General features: G+C 40.7%; 1 protein-coding gene across 3 annotated transcripts in view; it reads left to right on the top strand.

Annotated features, from left to right (window-relative positions):
- CRTC3 (CREB regulated transcription coactivator 3) overlaps positions 1–25678 on the top strand; it is a 713757-nt gene that overhangs the window by 302419 nt on the left and 385660 nt on the right. For 2 of the 3 annotated variants that reach the window (XM_069222590.1, XM_069222589.1), the window contains exon 5: positions 6395–6457. The exons of the other annotated variant lie outside the window; for it this stretch is intronic. In XM_069222590.1, coding sequence (XP_069078691.1) covers positions 6395–6457 — 63 coding nt within the window. The remainder of the gene's footprint in view (positions 1–6394; positions 6458–25678) is intronic. 3 annotated transcript variants of the gene reach the window in all.

The following is a 25678-nucleotide window of genomic DNA, read 5'->3' as shown; positions in this document are numbered from 1 at the left end:
TCTTATCTCTGGGCCTGTCATTCTGTCCAACTAGTTGTTTCAATTACACTCAGACTAGGATTGACACCTTTAAGTTCATTAGGAAGTTAAAATTGAAAAAGTGGTACCACACTAAGGTTAGAAAGGATAAGAAAGTGGGGGTGGAAACGAATGTGAGCAATCTATGTATCTCTGATATTGATGTATTACATACAGCAATGGATTTATGTGAGGGGATGGTTCCCCATGAAGACCCTATCCTCAATCTGATGGGAACTGGTATTGCTTTAAACAGCAATTGTCCGAGTAATTTCAAACCAAAATCTACCTTTCTACCTGCCATTCATTGTGATGCCCTTGAGGTTTTTGAGCGAGTAATGACCAAACAATTAAAGAAGTTGAGATATAGTGTGACGAATGTGAAAAACAGCAATTTATCAGGTGAACAGTGGCAAGCCCTTCGGAAATTGAAAGAAGACCATACCATTGTGATTAGACAATCCGATAAGGGGGGTAATGTAGTCATTCAAGATACCACCAAATATGTGTCAGAGGGAATGAAACAGCTAAGCAATACTCTGTGTTATGAAGAAGTGAGTTGGGGAGATGTCAAATCAATGAATGAGAAATATATTGATATGCTCATTGATTGGAAAGATCAAGGGTTGATAGAATGGGATGAATTCCTGTTTCTTAAATGTGATCATCCGAAAATTCCAGTTCTGTATCTTCTCCCCAAAATTCACAAGGATGCGGTTAACCCACCAGGGAGGCCTATAGTTTCGGCTATGGAATCGCTCCTGGAAAGTACATCAAAATATATTGACTTCTTCCTACGTCCTTTTGTGGAGTCAATACCCTCTTATGTTAAAGACACCACACATTTTTTAAAAATCATTGAGGATATTGTATGGGAAGATGACTTCTTACTGTTAACCCTAGATGTGACTAGTCTGTATACGAGCATAGATCATAGCTTGGGGGTGAGAGCTATTAGACACTTTCTCAGAGCAAGGTCATTGTCTTTTTTCTTCCATTCGGAAATGCTATGCACTATGATAGAGTTCTGTCTTAAGAACAATGTATTCATCTTTGATGGTCAACTATACAAACAGCTTCAAGGGACAGCTATGGGCACCTGTTTTGCCCCCAGCTATGCAAATTTGTTTATGGGCTGGTGGGAGGAACAGGTGTCAGAAGAAATTACCCAATTCGATACCAATGTGGTCTTGTGGTGTCGTTTTATTGATGACATTTTTGTAATTTGGAGGGGTAATGAAGAAGCAGCTATGCAATATGTGCGAGATCTGAACACCAATGAGTGCAACCTAAGATTTACTGAGCATTTGGATTCAAAGTGTATAGAGTTCCTCGATGTGGAAATTTCTGTGAAGGGCAGTAGATTAGTGTCCAAATTGTATAGGAAGGCAACAGCCGGTAATAGTCTACTAAGTGCTCACAGTGCACATCCGGGGACTCTAATACGGAGTATTCCGTTTGGAGAATTGTTGAGAGCCCGGAGGAACTGTAGCGAAGAAGCTGATTTTCACCAAGAGTGTAATGTGATGTGTGAAAGGTTCAGGAACAGAGGCTATGGGGCTAAAGTGATCGATCAAGCCAAACGCAAAGTGGTGACATTAAGTAGAGATGATGTTTTGTATGGAACTAACAGAAGGCAAGAGAAGGAAAGTGAGTCCATTAGATTCATTACAACCTATAGTAATCAGTCGTACAAAATACGCTCACTACTTAGTAAGAGTTGGTATATCTTGCAGACGGACCCTGTTTTGGCAGACTGGATCAGTGATAATCCCCAAATAACCTTTAGGAGAAATAGATCTCTCAAGGACAATTTGTGTCGCAACGAGATAACATCAGTAGGACGGATACAGAATACGGGAATGGAAGGTTTCTTCTGTTGTATGAAGTGTAAAGCCTGCAAGACCAGCAATAGTTGCAGGACATTATATGTTCCAGGAAGGTTAGACAGCTTTGTAATTAGAGGTAATTACAATTGCAATACATCTTACTGTGTGTACTGTCTGATATGCCCATGTGAAAAATTGTATGTGGGCAGCACGATACATAATGCAAAGAAAAGAGTTCTAGAACACAGACGAGCCATTAGAAATCAGGATAAAAACTATCCAGTAGCTAGGCACTTCTTCAGCCATCATTTTGGCAATGAGAATCTGCTGAAGTTTGTAGTTATAGACCAAGTAAGGATGAGTAAAAGGGGAGGCGATAGAGAGAGATTGCTACGTGTTTTAGAGTCTAAATATATAATAGACTTCGAAACGTTGGAACCTGTAGGGCTAAATTCGAGTGAGGAGCTGAGCATCCATCTAGGGTAATCGATACTTTGTTTGGTGGGTGGTCATCTGATACAGAATGTGAAGTAGGGGTGATTTTTTGAATCCTATTTGATTCTTAGTAGAAGGGTACAGGTGTTGGGGTCTATAAGGTTTCTACAATAGAAGAATTTGTTTGTCTACCCACTTGGGTAGAGAAGCTCCATATACCAATATGAGATTACCCAAAAATATGAGATCCCCCAAAAGTTTTGTGTAGGTGTACAGGTCTATTTGGATGGTATAGGATGATATGTAATTAATTCAAGCATAGTTAATAATGTTCAGGATTTAAGTGATATATTGAATTTTAAAAATTTTTGAAAACATTCATAGTTAACAAACTTTTATAATGCAATGAATTATTCTATTTACAATTTTTGTATTTTGGCAATTGAATTCTACTCTATTTATTGTGCGAATTATGATATCACATTAATTTAAAGATTCTGATGGATTTGAACAATAATTTGAGTTGTATTTTGATAGGACTATGGTACAAACTACTGTGAAACTTATTTATAGATGCACTTTAAGATGGCCGCCACATTTTGTGTCTTTTGGTGGGGATTTGAGATGTTGTCTGTTTTTTATGTCTAGGATTGTATGGTTTTTAACTTGGGGCACTGTAACAATGATGTATCCATGAGTAAGGCTGCTGCCGAAACGCGTTGGATTTGTGTGCTGAAATAAATTGATTTGCACCTTGGAGGTGTCCTGGGTCTCCTGTTATTTGGAGGAGAGTTGGAGGATTTATTAGGGCCTCTCGGAGCCCACCCGGGACCGCTGTGTGGTGTTCCTGCAGTCCGAGTGTTTATGTGAATTATATATATATACACATATATATTCACTGAAAAAAATGGAAATAGGGACGTTATAGTTAGGTCAAAATATCAGTTAAAACATAACATGTTAATATACACACATTTTGAGCCTTCGTTTCTCAGGATTTACTCTAGATGAAAAAGCACACTTTTTGGACCACAGTCAAGCTTTCTGCCCAAAGAGCTGTAATTCTGTTCAGCCGTTTTTGCGGTATTGTGGTTTAATTTTCCTATGGAAAATTGCATGGAAAACATGTTTTAGGACCCACTCTTTTACTTGTTCCCACACTTTGCGATCACCCCGAAACTTTCAAGGAAGGGAGCTAAAAATGGATTAGACCTTTTTTTTGGTAAAGGTTAGGTAAAGATTCCGTAACATTGCACCAAAGTTATTAGCAAAAAAATGTTTGGACTGCTGATAATTAGACACTCACTTCTGGCAGATGCTGGATCTGCAAGGTCAAGCGTATAATTCCAGTCAAGTCCGAAGCTTTCAAAGTGATTACCAACACATTTGCTAATAGTAATACTATATAGCGCCTATATGTTTGTAATTTATGCATATGCTTCTCAAACTTACCTACCCAGTGGCGGCACATCACTGTGCAGACAACATTATGATTGAAAAAAAAAATAGGCGGAATTATAGACGGCGCGAAGGTGTGCACGTTTTGTTAAAGGTCTTTGTGGTCTAGTCAGATTTAGACTTGTAGAACGTGGTGGCTATCAAACATGCCGGAAGGACAACATATTCATTTATTAAGAGGAACCCACACTAATGGATTTTATTAGTAGCTGTCACCTAGTCTTCTGTTTGTATCATACGAGTGAAACTGGTGCTCTTTGTTTTTTGTGCCCTGTTCTTTGAAATATAATTCTTATTTAAATTTTAGTCTTGATGCCCTTGGAACATAAAAGGTTTTGTCAGCAACCGTTATGCAACGAAACAATTCCTTTCAAGGAATATGTTGGTGTGCACAGCCATGGACTCAGTTTGGCTTGTAGGAGCAGCGATATTGCCTTCCCTAGAAAATCGTCTATTTATTTCAGTACATTTATATCCACTGGGAGAGTTCATCTGGTCAGGACAGATGGCTGTGTCCCACGCTCGGATGCTTATGTCACTTGTTCTCATTGGCAGCTACCTCCAGACCAACTGCTATTCTGAAACCGAGTAGTATGAAATAGGGGAAAGGCATTCGTTCTTTACCCTTGTGACTCTCCACTAGCCTATCACACTGAAACTGGCATTTTTAGGTCGAGTCTACAATACAACGTATGCTGTCTGGTTGCAAAAGACCTATTGTGAACTTAACAAGACCTTAACAGGAGTTTACACCCTGCTCAATCCTCACCTTTGGCTTTCTTTGTCACTCATTTGAATGCTTCTTATTAATTGGCTTTCTTTGTCCAGTTTTTTGTTTGCTCCATTTCCGAACAAAGCCTGTTTAGCATCCTCTTGAATGGCTGACTTGTGTCACTCCACTGCTTATTTTTAGGGTATATTTATATGTATAACATCTTGCACTTTAGAGCGTTTAGACCCTGTCGAAGGCTACGGCCAAAACGCGTAGGTCTTTCCAGTTTGCACTAACAGAATATAAAATTGTGAAGTTTGGAGCTGTGCCGCTTCTGTTTCTATTTGTGCAGCGAGAAATATACACAGCGGCGCTAGAGAGGAACTATGGTCAGTAAAAACAATCAAAGGAAATGGCTGCTGTGTCATTCTGTATGTGCACGTATGCGTGGTGATGCATGCAAATACCTGCAAAATGACACAACCAGTGACAGCATCAAAAGGCTCTTTTTTATTTTGTAAATACGGGACAGAATCAGCAACAAACATTACTTTCTACTGATCCTACTCAACATCACAAAAAAATTGGCAAAGCCAATAAGTCCCACATTTGGCTTCTCCAGTACTTGTTGCATGTGTTGCCAGTACACCATTCATGTAATGTTTGAACATGTTTAGGGCCTTTGTGCTTGGATCTCCACAAACATGTCTACAGTTGATCAAACTATTTTGTACTGAGAAGATTTACAAACCTCCACATCTGTTTTCAAGACTCCTGAAACATGTATAGAGTTAAGTAAGGGGTCATTAGGACCACTAGAAAGCAAAATGAGAGTGCCAAACTGGAGATAGAATATGTTGTCCCTATGACAGAGGGACAAGATGATATTATTTAAAAAAATGGTTACTTTGCCAATACAGATTTTGGCACTGGTGATCATAATCTGTAATCTGTGCTCTGATGCAGCTCTTGATATGTTTCGGTACTAAGGGCCCAGTTTAAAGTTTGTCAGACTCTATTGCAAACATGAAGGGAGTACCCTGCCCGCCAAACCTTCCCACCTCATTTCCAAATGGGGAGACCTAAAGTATTCTGTTGACGGAGCCCCTCTTGGGTCTGTCAACGGAATACTTCCTCCGTGGCTCTGAGTAGGGGTGGTGTGAGGAAATACATTACACAGTCTACCTTATTTAGGGTGGACGATTCAATGCCTTTTTTTTCCTTTTGGTTACCACCAGGAAAAACCTGGCAATGAAGGACAGAAAAAAGCAATAATAAACCCCAATCCCTGGGGGGGACTTTCCCAGGATATGAGGGTCAATAGTTTGTTTTTTTGTTTTTCAGAAACAAACACCTGCGTTTGGAGTTTGTTTCTAAAAAAAAAAAAAAACTAAAACTTTGTAAAGGGTTGGTGGATCGCTGCCAAAACCAATGGTAGACGTCCAAACGTTTAGTACATAGATGTCATCTCTAAATTTGGCAGGCACAGTACGCTGGGGATAGCGGAGATAATGACCTTAACCATCCTGATAGACACTACGTCATCTGCCAAATTCTAAATCAGACCGTTAGAATTTATCGTGGCTGCAAAAAACTATTTTTGGAATTGAAAACAATGAAACCATCTTCTTTTAAGAAGTCATTTCCCGAAAACCACCAAACAGCTTCAGCAGTACTTCTGGGTGCTTTTTTTCTTTTTTCTTTTCTGGTGTTCTTAATCGTCATTAATTGCTTTTGACTGACATTCACTCTTACTCGTTTTGTATTTTTCGTTTCCCTTTTCTCTTTCCTAGTTCAGCACTAACTCTCGAACTTGGTATCTTCGATCATGTCTTCTGCCACAACACAAACCTGCTGAGACAGTCAAGATTTGCAATGCATTTGCTGAATTTATATTCAATGACATATATGTTCGTTTCTTGTTACTTTTCTGTTTCTGAAGGCAGCAGCTTCCGTGGAATGAAGAAAAACGCCCAGGATTTAGACTTTTGTCAGCACTTAACAGGTGAACCTTTTCGATCACCAGACTCCTGCTCCCACAGGCTATCATGCTATCTAATGTGAAAATACCTAATGTGGTAATTCAGAGATCACTTCTATCTTAAGGCTAATGTTAATAAATCTGTTATCTAACCAGCTGTGTGTGAATTTGGGTGGATGTAGAACTGAAATGTACTTGCTTTGCTGATTCTACATTACGTTCTCACCAATATAGTTTGTGTCTCCTTTAGCCCTTCCTCTATCAGCACACAATACTGCTGGTATGCTGTTTGGCATATGTGATGCAAGTGGTGATGTGTATTTGTATTGAAGCTTTAACAGGCACAACATCTCGATATTTATGAACATCTGAACACAGTGTCTCTCATGCAAAGTGATTATATTGTTCATTCATGGTTTCTTACTTGCTCAGTTAAAACACAGACTTTGTGTCTTTTTACTGTAGTCATACCAAAATGATCACCTACTTTACAACTGTAATTTGTTTACCGGTGCAAAAACAATTTTATGGTTATCGCTAGAGTCCAAACCTTCATATACCTCAGCACATAGCTAATTGGAAGTCTAGTTAGAGGTCTGAACGTAAAGCTGTCCCTTTAATTAACCATAGATGTGACCGTAAAAATAATGATTAATGTGTACAGTAAAAATATACCCCTGTCCTGAACCTCAGTGTATAATAACCCTGAGACTTGATCCTGAGCATAATGTGACCTTATCCCCGATTCTGAATCCAGCGCTAACCCTAGCCCTGAGCTCATGCCTAGTGCTGCTGATAGCTATACCAAAACCACTGTCCTAGCCTCCATACTTATGCTAACCCTTAAGCTTGGTGCTAACACTAAAAGTGGTAACACACACACTGAGCCTAAAGCTAATGTTATTCATAAAACTAACCCCACCCCGTGCTCTGATCTACTACTCCTGTGACAATAAGTGCCGAGCCTAATTATAAATTAAACATGTGTTCTAAATTTGGAGATATGGGTTACAAAAGGTGTAATGTACTTCAATCTAAAATATTTAATAAAGTAGATATGTTGTTGATGTCTGTGCTAATGGTAGTTTTATTTAATCTGTATTGACTACATTCAATTATTGGCTAACAATTAAAGAGATTTTCTTAAGAATGCACTTATTTATTGCATGAAGGCTGCCTAGGTATGATCCACATTTTATTGTAATGTACATGTTCCTACAATTTTTCAATTATTGTTCTTCTCTTTTGAAACAGTCTGGCTCATTTCTTTACTCTCACAATGAACGGTATTCTTATTTGAAAGGCATCAATGGGTTCTGAATGAGGTTTCAAGCTGCTCTAATTTCTTTTTAACAGTATCACTTTATATGTTTTCTCCAAGGAGAACTAAGGATATGTTGCTTTTTTAAATCAGTCATCAAACAAAAAATGACAGATGAAAAATTGTCACCAATTTCTTTTGTTTCCTTTTTATTCTCATTATTTTTTTTTATTGATTAGTTTCTCTGGGAAAACCAAGAGCAATCTACACAAATGATCCCTTGATCATTTCAGAATTATGTCTAGTTTTATTATTGGGTTTTAGCCGAAAAATAGTGAATCACGGATTAGACTTGGATCTAGTAACATAAACCTGTACCTTACACAGTCCATCCTACTCCTCCCACTCTGACTCCACATCACAATCTATATCACACATTGTGTATTTGTCATCCATCCCATGGACTATGTCCTTCTGTTTTGTATCCATATCTCCGGATTTCTTCATCCAGACTATGGGTGGTGGGATGGCCAGGCTCCAGTACAATCCCCCTATAGTCAGCCCACCAAGTCTGTCTAGTTTTCAGAAATGTGTAGCTTTCTGGGTCCACCAGTGCGTTTCATTCCTGTTTACACCAGGCACTCACAGTAACTGGTGAATCCACAAACTGAGTAGAATCCCCAAAATTTAGCAAATGCCCTCTATAAAAAAAAAAAAGAGTTCTGAAGGCCTAAAAGCGAAGGGCTTTAGAAAACAATTTTTTTTTGGCAAAACCAATAGGTCTGGCGTTGGTCGCCAGCCTTCTGGCAATTCCTGTTTTTTGTTTTGACATGGTTTTAGCAAAACTTTGTTTGGGAATATGCGAGGCCCTCATCAGCCTAAGTAATTTGCTACAGGCAAAAGTTTTTGGTTGCAAAGAAACCACATAGTACCATAGTATTCCCCAGCACTAAAGGGAACTATTTTGTGTGTGCACATGTTCGTTGTGAAAGGGCTGCATATTTCAGTCAGTGGGTGATACATTGCCCATTAATGGATGCTTAAGTGGATAGAAGAAACATGTGAATGTCCCCAGCCACATTCTAATGGATGAAGTCTGGCTGAAATCATTAAGTAACTATGTTATACTCATAATTTTAGTAGAATCGAAAGGTCTTGACTGACACTGACCTAAAGAGGTCAACAAGTCTGGCAATGGCTGCAGGCCTTTTGCCTTTAAGAAAGGAAGGCAAGAAAGAAGGCAAGAAGAAAGAAAGAGGGCAAGAAAGAAGGTAGAGAAAGAAGGAGAGAAAGAAAAAGATAGGTTAGAAAGCCTGAAAGAAAGAAGACAAGGAAGACATCAAGAAAGAAGGGAAAGAATGTAAGAAACAGAAAGAAGGCAAATAAAGAAGGCAAGAAAGAAGCCAAGAAAGAATGAAAGAAATAAGGACCTTAGGATAGCGGGAAAGAAATTGGGAAAGAATACAAGGAGGAAATTGGAAAAGAATTAAAGAAAGAAATGAGGAAAGTAGGAAAAAAAAAATTAGAAACAAAATAAATTAGGAAAGAAAGAAGAAAAAAGTAAAAAGATGATAACAATACAGAACAGTTTCAAATGGGCACTATCTGATATGCTGGAAAATAGGAGCATTCAGAAAAGCAAAACACTCAAACGAATTTACAACAGCATTGGCAGGAAATGGGATCAGATAAAGATGGAATGTGCATCAGAAGTGTCCTGCTATCACATCAGGCTCTAAACACAAAGGCAAAACTAATGCAATTCTAAGTAAAAACAAAATGACTGGCACTGAAGGGAACTAGCTCGTATGCAGATGTGCTCCTTGTGAGAGAGCAAGATGCAATAACTCAAAGTGAAGTTAACAAGTTGCCTACGTAGACTGCCCCACTACCCTGTGCTATATGCTGTAGTGGAAGGAAGCAAATTGTGAATGACATAACAACAGTTGTGTGAATGAAGAGTTGTGGCTGAAAGTCCTTATATGTAAGTATGCTCTACATATTTTAGTAAAATCAGAAGGTTTTTGTTAACACAAGACCTAAAAAGTGCTCAGCACATGGAAAAACATCTGCATTTAAGGGGTTCGTTTGCTTTCTGAGTGCTCCTATTATTTTGTTGCTGTACATGATAGTAGCACTCAAGCCTCTTAGGCTGACTGTTTAACATTAGCAATTGTTCATTACCCCGAAATGCAAAACCTAGATTTCATTACAGAATTTGTGCATGCATAATTTTAATTACAGTAACAACTTTTATTTAATTTGTACAGAGAAAACATAGCTAAGTAAGCAACCTTTTAGCACCAACTAATTATCTAAATATAGGGAATGATGAACCATCACGGCATCAGTAGGACCGTAATGACAACCCACCATAGCCTGCCTAAAAGAATGTGTGTTCCAGCATATTGACATATAGGCATTTGTAGTCAAGTTCTGAATTTATTACAGCTACAAGAACAGTGTGACAGTGTTCAGCATGAAGAGAGGGAAGGGTATTGTTGACGGCTGAATGTTCTCCAGAACTTGATTTGTCTGGATGTATGCCAGCCCATTGGAATTTCAGATCACCACTATTACCTTTTCTGTAATGACTCGCTTTTGATGGCCTCGGATTCAATTAGAAGGTTCCCTGCAGTGGGAACTCGAGCAAGTGATGTGGCCGCAAGCAAAAGGCACATGTTCAATCACAACACATTTACTTTCAGTAGACTGGCAGTTGTCACATCTGAGACAAGATGATTCTAATGTGTCAAGATTGCCCTGTGTACTGCTAATGGGCAGAGAAATCTGAAAGCTGTCTTGAAATGACTGAACTAGAAACCCTGAGTCTTAATAGGTTGGTATATGTCTCCAGTACAAATTAGTGAAAGATCCCTTGACTTCTATACTGTCATTTGTACTTCAGGCATAAAAAGTTCTAACTTTCTACCTCTTTGATAAAAAAAAAAAATAACATTCCTACTATAAGCCAGTCTTGCTGCCAGTTGTCGCAACAGGACAGAAAGGGCCCGAAGTGGAGGGCAACCTATATGTTGACTAGGGAAACAACTTCTTCATTTATTCTGGCAAGGATATCAATAAGAGCCACAAACACAGTGTTGGTTAAATGTTTTGGATGCACCTTTTACTCATGTATATCCATGAGCTTTTAACAGGTGAATTTTGACCATCTTCTCAATAATCTCAAATCACTAATGGAGCTCCACCAAAGGTCCGCAGTTATTCAGAATTGTGTGATCAAGACCTTCAACGACAGCAAAGACCAGTAGAAAAGAGCATCCTTTATAATTGACCCTGAAGCGTTCGACAATTATAGTTCCCAAACTGACAAATTATATAGAGGAAATGGAGACAGAGTATGATTTCTATTTGAATATTAGAAGCCTGATCATAAAGCAGAAATGCTATGAGAAAGGGGAAACGTAATAAATTTGACTTTTTTTTTTCAAGTATCAAATGTGATACTGAGGTGTTTAGGCTTTGGATGTTGTTACTGCATTAAGCGTACTGATTGTAACTGGTTTCAGCTTTCCTGCACATTCTTTTTCCATCAGTCCCAGAATAGAATCTATCTTTCCAATTACAGGTTTGAAGAGGATAAGTGGTTGTATAGATGTGACTGTTGTTCCCATGTACTTGGTCTCAACTCTCTGATGTCATTATCACACATTTATACATTGTGCTTGAAGATAGAGTTTGAATAATAATTTTTGAACAAAGCATCAGATTGTTCAGGTGATGATGACGGATTGGATATAGGTAGATGTCAAGAAAGAATGGGTAACACACAAGTGTTTCTAAGGATTAAGGGACAACTCATTCCTTTAACATAACATGCCACTAGATTCTCTGAAAATAGCATTTTAAAGGCAAACAAAACTTCTTTTAAAGCTTGCATGTTTTTGTCTTTTTTGTAACATCCTCCATTTATGTTCCAGTTGATGGTGACTCATCTGCAGACTATCCAGGTCAGCACTAATTTATTAAAGACTTAAACCTCACCTTTTTCAGGATTTGATCTTTCTTAGTTTCAAGCTCTTGAATAATTCTCTGTTATGAAGCTGAGCATCTCTGGTGGTAGAACTGTTTTGCACCATTAGGAAGCACGCATTAATTGTATCATTTTGTGTAACACTTTGCCTTGCTGTTAAGATCTATCATGCCGCTAATGAGGCGGAGAGGATTTTGAATCCCACTCTGCCTAGCTTTTCTACATGTCAAGTGAAACGGACTGTTCTAATTCAGTTTTTTCTCTGAATTTCTGCTTTAAACCTAATGCTTTTGGGAAGCAAGTCTTCTAATATAGATTCATCTAAACAGCTAAGTTTTAGTTAAGGACATTGTACAGTTTTTTTACCTTTCCCCTGGAAAGTTTACCACTCCCACTTATTGTAGTCTTGAGTTAAGGTGGCTATTTGTTATGATTTAGGCACCAAAGGAGCAAAACAATTTTTGCAAATGATCCAGATCTCATGAGCATTTAGTGGTAATTTCTTAGAATGTCCTAGACATGTGTCACAGATTTATGACATATGTACGTTTTTTCAGCTAAGGCCCTGAAACACAGACAATGAAGACTCCTTTTTTCCCTCTATGATGCTTAAAATCCCTGGTGAAGATTCTGTTAGAAATGCACCTCTAAGACTTTGTTGCAATACAAACAGAATTGTAAAAATCAGATGGAAAAGGGAGGAAAACGATTAGGTGTACCAGGGGCTCTTCGATAAAGGTACTGTTGGCTGCAACCATTTGCACCACAACATCGAATTAAGGTCTGTCAAAAGCTCTGTTGATGACCTTTTTATCAATGAGACAAATACTTCCGGGCCACTGCTAAGGTCACTGACCATAGCTTTGCTCATGAGTCCCTTGTCAGCAAAGTTAGTTTGCTCTTATTGATGACTAGATTATTGATGAGCTACACTTCAACCACACATCTCCAGTACTTCCAGTGCTATCAGTGGCAGTTTTGTTACTGGCAAAGAAAACCATTACTTGACTACTGACAGCTTTTCAGCAGTGACATGCTGAAGCCAAGAGAGTGAGTCTAGAGAAAACTGTAGACCTTTCAAGCAACAATTAGTGTTGGATATTCTGTAAACTATATCTGATGAGATGCTGAAGTTGCGGAGTCTAACCCTGACCGCTGCTGCATCAGTATCTGTAGGAAATTGGATTACTGGTTGAGGGAGGTAAAACCCTACTCAAGCAGCAACCACAATTCTTGTTAGGGTGAAACACAAGCAAACCCCAAATCAACCTGTGTTTTACCCTCTGGCTGCAAGGCACAAAAGCAGTCAGGCTTAGCTTGGAGGCAATGTGTAAAGTATTTATGCAGCACATAAACAGTGGTAAAGTGAAAACACAACACAAGAAAAATCCCACACCAATTTAAGACCAGCATTTTCAATGCGACGGGTCTTGCATTTGCTCGAGTTAGAGCTATTAGGGTTGTAAAGAAAAAAAAACGCAGCACGATCGCACTATGTAAAATGCAGAGCAATCGCACTGCGTGGAAAATAAACTGATAAAGTAGTCCGGACACCATGCTGAAAATATCGAGCCTCGTATGTTTTTAGTAGTTTACCGGTGCTGTGTAGGTGGGCTATACACCCAAAAAGGCATGACGTATGCATGCCTTTCACAAATGAAAACAAGCGGATTTTAAAAGGCAAGCCCACAAACCAATGTAAGTGACTGACGTGACATGGGCGTGCTTGTTAGCCCAAAAAGAGATTACAGAATGGGACAGAGCGATTTGTGCTCGCCCATAAAAACGAGGACAATTTTAAATATTTTTGACAGCAAAACAACAAAAATCCAGTCAGCAGATATGCAGTTTCCAAAATTTAGTTAAAATAGTGCTTAAAAACATAAATCACCAACTGTGGTTATCTGGTCACTCAAGACTCAGACAAAGTTACTAATTCAGGCCAACCATGATGGAGCATGGACCAGATAGAGGGACTAAGTTAGACTCACGGAGGAAGTACCTTAATTCCTGGCTGCGGAACAATGCAAGGTGATATTTTGTGCAGTGGCGGTTTCGAGGAGCTGCGGGGGTCCTGCGTTAGCAATGCATTGCACAGTAGTGGTTCCGATGCAAGGTTGTGAGGTGATGCATTGCACCATGTCAATTCTACTTGCAGCTGAGCTGAGCAGGTAGAGCACCTACAGACCCACTTCCAGTGGTCTAGGACTGGGGTGGCTCCACTTAGGGGGCAAAATCCACAGTAGGCAGAGTCCAGGTGGTTGGAGCCTTTTTTGATGCTCTGATGTAGAGGACAGACAACTAGCCCTCAAAGTCCTGGGTTCAAGGTTGAGGCCCAGTCCTTCTCACTCAGGCATCAGGGAAGCAGAACAGCAGGCCAGAAGAGTAGCAGTCCTTCTTCTGAGTCTTCCACAGATGCAGACGTGTATTGAAGATTTGGGTCTGATGGTCCAGTATTTATACCTGGTGCCAGCTTTGAAGTAGAAGCTTCTAGAGGGTTCCACCCGAGAGTTGGTTGGAATTTCTTGCCTCCCTGCTCTGTCTCAGCTTGTCTAGGGGAACAGTAGACCAGTGTGAAACCCTTTAAGTGTGCTGAGGCAGAACCTTTGTGATATGCAAGTGTGATAGGTGACAGCTCCTCCCATTCATCAAGTCAGACATGGCTCCTCCTGCCAACACCTAGTTCCCCTTTGCCTCACTGTCTCATACACAGAGACCAACCACCAGCTACACCTAGTCATGTGACCTAGGATACAGGCTGCACGTACCAAACGGTTAGGACAAGAATATTCCAACCATCTAAAAGTGGCTTTTTTCAGAATTGTGTCTTAAAAACAACTTTATCACTAAAATTAATTTTAAATTGCAATTCCTTAGAGAACAAATTCAACATTCCTACCTGCTCCCAGTTGAAACCTATCAAACTTTATAAGGTAACTCAATGTTATCCCGTGGGAGAGGTAGACCTCAGAGTAGTGAAAAATGAATTTTAGGACTTTTCCAGTATTAGGACATGTAAAACTTAAAATTACATGTCCATCCTGTTCGATACACTGCACTCTGCCCTATAGGTTGTGTTAGGCCTACCAGAGGGGTGAGTTACATGTATTAGAAAGGGAGGATTAGGGATGGAAAAAGATTTATTTTTACAGGCCAAAATGGCATTTTGAAACGCCACACACAGGGCTGCCGTGACAGGCCCAAGACGTGCAAAAGGACTACTGAAGTGGGAGGCAAAAATAATGCTGCAGGCCTATTAGTAGCATTTAATTCACAGATCCTGGGTATATGTAGTGCAACTTTACCAGGGAGTTGGAAGTATATTAAATGTACTATTTAATTTTAGGAGGTAAGCCAATTTCACCATGTTTAAAGGAGAGACATCAACCACTTTAGCACTGGTTAGCAGTGGTAAAGTGTGCAGAGTACTAAAGCCAACAAAAGCGAGTTGAGCAAAAACAAGATGTGTAAAGCAAATGCTTAGGGGAAGACCACTCTGAGGCTGACAGGTCTAACAGTATCATATCAATGTAACATTCCTAATCACTGAGTATAAACATAACCTTTTCTAAACAGTTCTGGCATTGGCCGTAGCATCTGTTTTGACTTCCCTTCCTGTTATATCGGTCATTCATGTGGTGACATGTCTCTCCTATGACAGTTTCTTCAGAGCCTCCCACCTTTTGGAGCACGTCACTTCTAAACGAGTGATAGAGTCTATGGAAGACAAAGTACAAGACATTCAGGAAAGAAGGAAGTAGGCCCCGCAATGTATGTATGTGCTTCAATCCCAAAGCACTTAGACATTCATTTCATGCCCTCTGCAGAAGAAAAGTATTCTGAAGATCATGAAGTATAGGAGGACTACTTCTAACCCTGTCAGCCGTGCCACCAATAGTACTACTACTGACAACGAGAGGTTATGCTGAGGTTCTTTATGGTCCTGGTCCAAACACTTTCAGAACCCCCTCAGGTGGATGTTTCACGATATCCTACTCTTTTCCACAGCCATAAACAGCTTTAGAACCTGTCCATGTCAAGGCTACGCTGACAAGAAGTGAGGATATAATGGAGGAGGTATAAAAGCCTTACAAGGCTAGAGTACAATCTAAGAGAAGGTGATGCTTGGGAGGATTATGTTGTTCCCGTTGAGAATCAGATTAAATGTCTGTCTGATTTAATGTACTAATGGCCACTGAAGAGAAAAATACTTTCTCTTCACAAGGATGTTCATTCACAGAAATAAGCACTGAATTGTTTCCCTCACATGTGGGATCTTGGAGTATTTGTTATAGAAATATATATAATATACCCTTTTTTTAAAACACTTTTCGCCAGCTTTTAAAAGGCTACACTGACCAAGTTTTACTTATTTTCTTTAAAAACAAAAGCCAACTTAAAAAGGCAGACAAAATGTCACTACTACGAGAATGATGACAAACTCTTTCACAAAACTTCTGGGAAACCTTACACTATTGCGTTAAGAAATCACATACTAACAGTATCCCATCATGTACTGTCACTGGCAACATGAAAGTTCTATATGTTTCGGTTCCTGTGACATAGAGCACTGAGTTTGGTCTTTTTAGGCTTTTTACACTTTGGAAACTTTTCCAAACCTTATAAAAACAACTTCAATTTATATCTTTAGGGACAGCAAGTACATTTTCACTTCACAAAGTGCTCTCTCCTTTTGTGAAGTGTGCTACTTGAGGGCAAAAAATGACCCAAGCAATGTCTGCATGGTGTTGCTTCCCAGCTCCCATTATTCGGGCACCTTTCAATGTTGCCCTTAAAAGTCCAGGAGGACATTGAAGGACACATAGGAGTCTGATTAAATGGCCTGAAGAAGGGCCATGGTAGGCATGAAGAATTTGGAGGATCTTAGGATCGTGGAGCGGATACTGTCTTTACAACAGCTCTTTCCACCATTTGCCGGGAACTCTAGAGGGAGTAAGAGCCAAGGAAATGGGTTGCAAGGGAAAAAAAAACGCAGGCACCCACCTTTCACTTTGAGATCCATGATGGCCATAAGTTCAGTCACCAACTGCTTGCCTTCAAGGGCTAGTTCGACATTGAGCCGACAATTGACATTGAAGGGTACCAAAGGATGACATCGAAAAGACCTCGTCAACATTTAAGAAACGGTTTATATCACGGAGAACAACATCACACAAGTCTTTCAATATGTCTGTGAATTGGATCCACAAGATGAAAAAAGAAGAGCCCTGCGCACACCAGATTCCTTTTATCGCAGGGCACATTCACCACACCCAGCTTATTTTGCTAACAAGAGTGCATCTCATACTTAAATCTTTATCGTCAGTATTTCATTCTCTTACTGCAAGCTTTTTAAGTGTAATAGGCCAGTGCATGTTATTAATATGCTGGTAAAATCTCAACTCTTGCATTTTAAAGTCCTAAAACAGAGGAGTAAGTTACTTTATCTGTCAAATGGATGGAAGTAATGTACGAGTGGGAGTTTTTTAAAGTGGTCACAAACCCACCTTCCATAAACATCATCTAGACTTGCCCATTTTCTACATTGACCACTTTTCTGCCAAGCCCTTTCTCCTGTGGAATGTTGAGCCCTGTTTTTTTTAGTTTGAGGCTACTCGTGCCTACGTCTTAATAGTTTTGTTATACAGAAGGTCAAGTCAGCTCTTTTATTTACTCCCAGTGTTAGTGATTTACCTTGAAACTTCTTCATTTTAAATTAACCAACATATATTTTTATTTTATTTTTTAATAGGGACAATATGCTGATCAAGAAAGTGTGTACTTTATTTTTGCTAAAATTCCATCAACAAGCAGGTTTGTTGTGCCAGTTGTTACAAACAGCCAAAGAGGAAAACTAAAAAAACAAATCATCTTTTTTTTTTTTTATTTCTTTGGTCGGTATTTACTATTTTTGAGGTTTGGGTATGGGGGGATTCTATGCATTTTTTTAATGTATCTGAGAATCTAGATGTGAGGATGGGAGTTATGGAAATTTTGGATTAGCCATAAAGCCAGTTGATTTTAAGAGTTTTCATAGGAACCTTTTTTTTTTATCAACAATGGCTTACAATAGGAAGCCAATTTAGAGAACTTCAGTAGCTATGTAAAAATTCAATAGATAATAGAAATTTGGTGTATAATAGCAAATGTCCTACCATCCTGTGTTGTGTGCTGCTCCCAACAGAAAGGTGCCCCATATGTGTGAGGCAGCCTTGAGCATAGGAAAGGAGAGGCCCAAAAATGTGATTAGTTAAAGGGGAGGATACAAGGCTTGGAAGAGATAGGCTTTTCAGATTTGGGAATGCTACATTGTTTGAGTCCAGTGTAGGCTGGCACCCAAGGAAACCTGCACTCCTCAGAGATTTCTGAAAAGTAGAGAGTCCAGGGTCTTGTGACTTGTGTGACTACAACACATTTTTCTTTGCCAGAATGCGCTGCAAAAATCACAATTATATTGCATTTCCTCTTGTTTATGTGAGGAAACTTTCAAAGTTTGTCGAGAACGGCATAGTCTTTCCACTAAGTATTCTCCCGACATAAAACGGTACACCACTTGTGTGGATGGACCTATAGGCTGGAACAGAAAAGGCCCAACATGCGGGAAAGGAAATATTTTGAAAGTGCCTTTTGAAAAGGCATTTGTTTGGGATGTGGCTAGATGCCTTTCATGCCCTTAGGTTGTTAGTGTTCTTTGTACTTACTGTTTTTTTTTGTTTTCTTTGTGGGAAGATTTTAATCCTGCTAGAAAATCTATTTTTGAATGCTAGTTGTTCTGCTTAACTCAGTTATTACTTTCAGTTCTAGTTTGACAGCTGAACAATCTCTATCACATCAAAGCTTTTTTCTTGACACATAACCTTTACATCTAAGTTGGTACTGTTAAAAGGACACGTGTTACCAAGACATTCTAGGGATCTATTATTTCTTAGCAATCAGTAGGGGCCTTGGGGGGCTCCTTCGTTAGGGCGGAGGAGCGTTGTCCGACCCCTCCACCCCCACAACCACCACCGCCAGTAGCAGAAGATGCAAACCTTTCAGAATAAAAGGATAATAAACTGTATTTATTATCCTCTCGTTGTGAAAGGGGCGGGCCATGGGGATGACGAGCAGAGAGGGGGAGTGCATGTGTGTTTGTCCGGCCATCTTGGGCTTGGACTTTAAAGTGTACTGGAGAACTTGGCTCTTCCTTCCTACAGTGTGACCCATCAAGCTTCCATTTTGGGACTTTCAGGGTTGACTGGATAAATATGAGTAGAGGAGGTCAAGGAATCCCCCCAGACAGATTTGTGTATTGCTGCATTCCTGTAAGCTGGGTGGGACACATTTAGGAAGAGAGAGCCAGGTTCTCCAGTACACTTCAAAGAGGGGGCCGTTTGATTCAGAGAGTGGCCACTGGGAAGTAGCCTGGGCATACTCCAGAAAGGAGATGAGGCTGATAAGAGAATCAAAGAGTATGGCTGAGGCCCTGAGGTAACCTTTTGATATACATAAATATATATCACTGTGGGTAACATACAGGTGTAAACCTATAGTCATTCCCAGGCCTTGGAAGTGACTAGAGGGTCACTGGGGGCCAAGGCCTGTTAGTCTTCCAGCTGGGTGAGGGGACATCAACCAGGGAACCCAAGTCTACCTGCCTTCGGTGCCTGGAGCACCAGCGCCTGCCTGCTTGCCAAGACCAGTGTGCCCTCTGAGACGGGAAGAGTGCTGGAGGGCGTGAGGTTCAGTGGGGGATCCTGGTAATTGGATCCCTGTAGCGAGGTGTGAGGAGACGGCTGCTCCACTAATTGGGTCATTGCCCCTGTGCAGGGAAAAGTTGGCAACCCCCGTATGCCAGAGGAGAGCCACCATGAAGTGAGTTGTGACCGTTGCTGCACTGATTGGATCGCTGCCCATTTGCATGTGCCAAATCGGAGACTCTCTATGCCAGATTTGGCCACCATGAAGACTACTGATATGTTGATTGGTCCTTAGCCCGTGTGCGGTCAGGTTTCCCAGAGGAAACTTTCTTTGCAGATAGCGTTTTAATGCTGGAACACATTTGACTTTAATAAAGAGTCAGCATGGAACTCTTGAGACTCAGACTACTAGTGAGACATAACCTGAATATCACTGATAGTGCATGGAGAATAACTCCTACTGCTGGGAGAGAGGGGAGTGGAGCTCAGGGGCTTGCCTATACAACACTACAGCCCTGACCTCTGGTCTTATATAAATACTTATTTTTTCATAAAAGCAAGTAATTGACTGGACAGTCATTTATGGCTAGTGCTGAATGTGGCCTTGGACTGCTTGATCTGTGGTGCACTGAAAGTCAAGTGCTGAATGGGTACTTGGCTCAATTTCTCAAAATCCATAGTAGGTCAGGCCCTGGGCCATCAGGAGTAAAAGGCTGCAGCCGTGACTGAGCAGAATTCTGACGTTATTTCTCAGTACTGAAAAAGAAGCTGAGGCCTTTGTCCTATTTTAGATCTATAACCTCTCAATTTTTTCTTGTGGAAGAACAAATTCAAGATGCTTGCTCTCACCCAGGTTCTGTCTTACGATCTAGGAGACTGAAGGGTGGCGTTGTACCTGTAGAACACCTAGTTTGATGTTCCCTTTATGCAGACCCACAGGAGCTGCCTGCCGTTCGAAGCGATTCATGAGGATTTTTGATTTTCCATGCTCACTTTCAGCCTCACCAGTGCCTTCAGGTGTTCACAAAGATGATGGTGGTGGTTGCAGTATACTTTCGTAGGTCAGGTGTACAGTCTTCCCTACCTCGATGGCTGGCTGTTGAAGGCGGGCTTGCCACAGTAATATCTGGACTATTTCCAAATGGTGGCGAACCTCCTTAGATCTATGAGGTTCACAATCACTGTGCTGAAGTCACCCTTCACTTCTTTGCAGAGGCTTCCTTTCATTGCAGCCAGCCTGGTCATGGTGTGTTTTCGGACCTTCCCTCCTTAATGAGTCCAGGAAAATCAGGCTATGTTCTTGATGGTTCAGCCTCTACCCTAGGTCCTAATGAAAGTGGCTCTGAGGCTTCTTGGCCTTTTGGCTTCCTGCTCGTCAGCTATGCGGGATGTCATATGCAGGCTCTGCAGTGGTATCCAAAGTCTCAGTGGACTTGTCACCAAAGGAACCTGTCAGATTCCATCCAGGGGGTTGAACACTGCAAAAGATCTGCAGGGGTGGCTGCTTGACTGTAATTCAACTAGTGGCAGACCACACTCTCCACCCCACCCGGAGCTGACAATGATGACAGTTGCATCACTGCTAGGATGAGGAAGTCATCTGGAAGAGATGGAGATCTGACAACTCTGGTCTCTGGCCAAGACATATCTCCACATCAACCTGTTGGAGTTGCGGGCTATCTGCTTGATATTAAAAGCATTCCTGCCATCCATCAAGGGGAGGCTGGTTCAGGTCCTCATGGACAACACCATCGCCATGTGGTATTACAACAAAAAAGGGAGTAGCCTTCTAGGCCCTTTGACAGGAGAACCTGTTCTTTTGGAACTGGCGGAATTGTCTGGGCATTTACCTGATTTTGCACCACCTAGCTAGATCTTTAAATGTCAGGGCAGACAATCTCACCCGGCGACGCCTAAAGGATCACAAATGGCAGTTACGTCTGGAGGTGGTGCAGGGCTTCTTCCGTCAATGGGGAGAACACTGATTCAGCCTCTTAGCCACTGCGGGAAATGGGCAGTGACACACTTCCACATGCTAGAAGTTCACAAGAAGGCTCTCTCTCTCAAAGATGTATTCCACCTAGAGTGGAGCACAGGACTATTGTCTACCTTGCCGCTGGGAGCTTTCCTGCCAAGAGTTCTGAACAAGATCACAAACGACCAGGCCCAGGTGATCCTGAAAATTCTGGATTGGGCCAAGAGAATGTGTTACCTCAAACTTCCAAGAATGGGCATTGGTGTCTGTCCTCTAGACAGGCTGCCACCTTGGGTGCATCTTCTGTTGCATTAGCACAGCAGAGTATTGCACCCGGACCTGCGCGATCTACACCTCAATACATGGAGGTTGCCTATATTCATTCTCCCTCCTGAAAGTAGCAGATATCGTCAATACAGCTAGGCATCCTTCTACCAAGTCTGTGTATGCTGGTCACTGGCACAAGTTTGTGGCCTCGTGTGAAACTGTGAGCGCGCCCAGGCTTATCTGTTTAGTTATAGTAACTAATAAGCAGACGCGTCCTCAAGGCCGATGAATCTTTTGACTAGTTTAAGATGTTCATACCCTATGTAGCCTATAAAAGTCATCAATTTGAAATAATACAAATCATTAGAGAGTCAGTAAAGAACGCACCATGACCTATTTGGCCACGAATAACCAGACATTTGATTATCATTTCAACTGTTTATTTCACTATATTAACCATGCTAAGGGCACAAATGTTAGTCTCAAAACCAAATGGTACGTGTAAAGGAACAACACAGCCTGACCAAACCTAAACAGTGCTATAATGACAGTGATTTCAATAGAGATTACACAAATTAATAACAACATCTGAGCAAAAGAAATGGTACATTGGTTCAGCAACTGAATTAGTATTGAGCTATAAATGAGATAGGTGACACCTCTCTAACTACAAATTAGCTTCGGCATGTTGAACTTCATGCAAAAAGCTTTTAGTAACACAGATTTAGAAAACATCTAGCTATTGTGCTATCAAAACAGCAGCAGTATTAAAAAAGTTGCAGCTGGTACCTGAAAAACAAAAGACAAACAACAATACACAGATCATACATTTACTTACCCCTACGGAAATCAGCAGTACAGCTTCAGCTTCATCAGGGGGACAAAGCATCAGGATAGGATCATGTTATGACGGTTTAGAATTTGGACTACCAGATCATTAGTTCAACATTGAACAAACAAAATAAACTCAAAAAATAATAAAACACCAGAACGCCAGTAGGCTATGTGGCAAGGCACAAAGTGTCAAACTGACAAGTCATACCGAGTATACACAATGAAGCCTCTGGAAACCGGAGAGCCATGAAAGACTGAATGACCCCTTCTCTTAATGGGCAGTATGTTAAATTAAAATTAACACACATTTGCTATTGGTCAGAAACATCAGGCAAAAATAATTACCCAATTACAAAAACATTAGATATCAAAAAAATGTATTAGAAAGACATCCACACATCTATGTTTGGTTCTTCCCTGTTTGCGTACATCCAGTCAATACAATAAGAATCAACTTGTGGATCCTTCCGTTCATCATCAGAGAGTTCATTGTTCTTCTTCATTACCAAATACTCTACGAATCAACAGTTACTTCGATGTAGAAATATTCTTGTGTTATTCAACATTTCCTCAAATGAAATACATTTAATTCATACAATCTCCGGACAAATTTGAGATTCAGACAAACAGCTTGTTATACAACGGACATGAGATCGTTCTTCTAACAACAGTTTACAGGGCTTTGGAGGGCATTCAACTTTAGCTGTGGCGTTGCTTACTTGAGGCCCTTTCAATTAGCTTAAGCAAAGCTCATATTATTTAGCTAAAAGTATGACAGAGTAATGCATTTTTAAGCATATATAAACTCTTAATTTATATTAATACATTATCAGTTGACCATCCTACTGTATACACGATGGTGGCCAATAATAAAGGCACATTTTGTGTCAACATTAATTTAATCGTTAAAGCATTTCACATATCAGTACATAAGTATGTTTACGTAAAAGATAATTATTAATATTAATTTTCAGCACACACAGCACCCTTAATACAGATGTGTTGCAGGACAGACTGTTGGATGTCTTGTTTATTTTATCTTTGGCCTACCAAGGACTTGATGTGGACACGGTTAAAGGTCTATCGACACTTTCTGCCCTTTTGCATTTACCTGATCTTCCATCCTTGTTCATTTCACCTGTTGTGATGTGATTTATCAAAGAATGAATCTACATGTTTTCTTCTAAACCCTTTGTGACGTCATAGTGAGTCCCTTTCGAGCCACTGGTCTCCTGACCCTGAAGGCAGTCTTTCTTCTTGCATGTGTGATCTTCGTTTTATCAGTCCTGCTGCCCTACACAACCTTCTTTCTAGACAAACTGGTGCTGAAGACAAGAGAGGCCTTTCTACTGAAGGTTGTGATTTCCTTTCATGTCAAACAGTCCATCACTCTTGCAGTGTTCCTTGCTCTGTCCTACCCTTCGAAAGAGGAGGAGGGACTACATTGTTTGGAACCCAGAATGGCACTGAGCTTTTACACTGATCGTACCAAAGTCCATTGGGTAGACAATCAATTTTATGTGGAATTTTCAGGGGCAAGTAGAGGCAAGGCTGGCTTCGCCAGGAAGCAGCCATCAGAAGAATTGAGGGGCCATTCCACCAGGGACTGAGTCCTTCCATACCCACAGCACCAGGTGATGTACTTCCTTAGTGTATGTTTTAAAGGTGATGAGTCTGCAGTTCGAAATATCTTATCCGATTAACTAGTAACTTACCTTTGCTAAAACTGGCTTCTGGTGGACTCTATCTAACCTCCGATTTCTCATCGCCCTCCCACTTCCCCATTTTGTGAAATTGACTCTTTTTCCTATGTAAACTGGTCCCAACTTAGAGATCTTCACACTGGCATGAATAATAGGATTTTGGTCCCTGTTTCCGATGGCATGGACAGTGTCCAGAAAGAAACGGTCATCAGCATGCGTGAGTGGCACCTATATGTGGCTACATTCGTCACTTCCTGGGCAGAGCAGGGATCATCATAGAGTCGCACAAAGCACCCTGCCAGCGCTGAGGGGTTATGTTGAAAATTCTTCTGAATTCAGCCTGCCACTTGCGGATATTCTAAGGATAAAGTATTTGTGGCTAGATGGGGTAACCATCAGAAAAAGTGTTACCGAAAGTGAAAAACGTGTTCATGTGATGTTTATATAGATCACACCTATCTGAAGTGCAGTGGGTAGCTAAACATGGCCAACATAGGAGGTGTAATTTGTTTGTGGACAGTTATTGCTTCAGGATTTAGTTTTCTCTAAAGAAATGAGTCTTCAGCTTTTTCTTAAACTAGAAAAGGGTTGGGCTGCCCTTATAGTTATGGATATGTTATTTGTGGTCCTAACTTGGAGAAGATTCTTTTGTATTTATACTTCTTCATTCCCAGTATGATGGTGGCCTGGCTGCAGGTGTGCCGAGAGCCACAGGAGATAGTGAGCTTGTCAGTCAGGTATGCTCATCATGATGACTGCTTTTGAAGATGGTGTGCAGTGGCAAGGGAGACCAGTGGCATTCCATCAGGGTGAGAATTATGAGGTCATATTTTTCAAGGCCCTTGAGGCGCCTGGTGCAGCATGTAGGATTTCCCTAAGGGGAGCAGTGTGCAGTCTGGGAGGCTATGGTTCAGGACATTACCACCATCCAGATGTGCAAATTCAAGGGGTTGGTCAACAGTTTCGAGTGTGTTTTCTGTGAGGAAGAATAAGCGTAATTCTCAGCTTAAACATTAGATACGTCCAGTATTTTTACAACACCCTCGTCACCTTTGTGCTCCTCTCCAATAGTAAATTAATACAAATGAATAATGTTTATATTCTATTACTACCCTGTAACAAAGTTACTCGGAGGTCGGATGCCACCACGGGGGTAGGGCCGACAACAGAGTGCCCCCGGGGGCACTCTAAAAAGACATAAACTGAGAAGCGCGCACGCGAACCCGGAAATAAAGGGTTCAGAAGCGACGCGCATGGGAGGTTTAAAAAAATTGAAAAAGAAGACGCGAGCGAGAGAGAGGCAGAGGGAAAGGTGCAGGCACGAAGAGAAATAAAAAGATTTTTCCGCATGACTAAACCTTCTGATTCTTTCCATTTAACCCCTGACAGAGAAACTTATCCTGGCGACCCTACCGCCTTTCCGTGTTAGTCAAAGAGAAGATTCCACATTACAACATGCTTGGGCATCGGCCGTTACAGAAAAAATAGGACAGGTGTGTCCATATTTCCCTACTCAGAATGGTTTACTATGT

This window comes from Pleurodeles waltl, chromosome 3_1 (genome assembly GCF_031143425.1).
Source record: "Pleurodeles waltl isolate 20211129_DDA chromosome 3_1, aPleWal1.hap1.20221129, whole genome shotgun sequence".
Taxonomy (NCBI): domain Eukaryota; kingdom Metazoa; phylum Chordata; class Amphibia; order Caudata; family Salamandridae; genus Pleurodeles; species Pleurodeles waltl.
The sequence above is the reverse complement of the archived record's forward strand: the minus strand, read 5'-3'. Positions and strand labels throughout refer to the sequence as shown.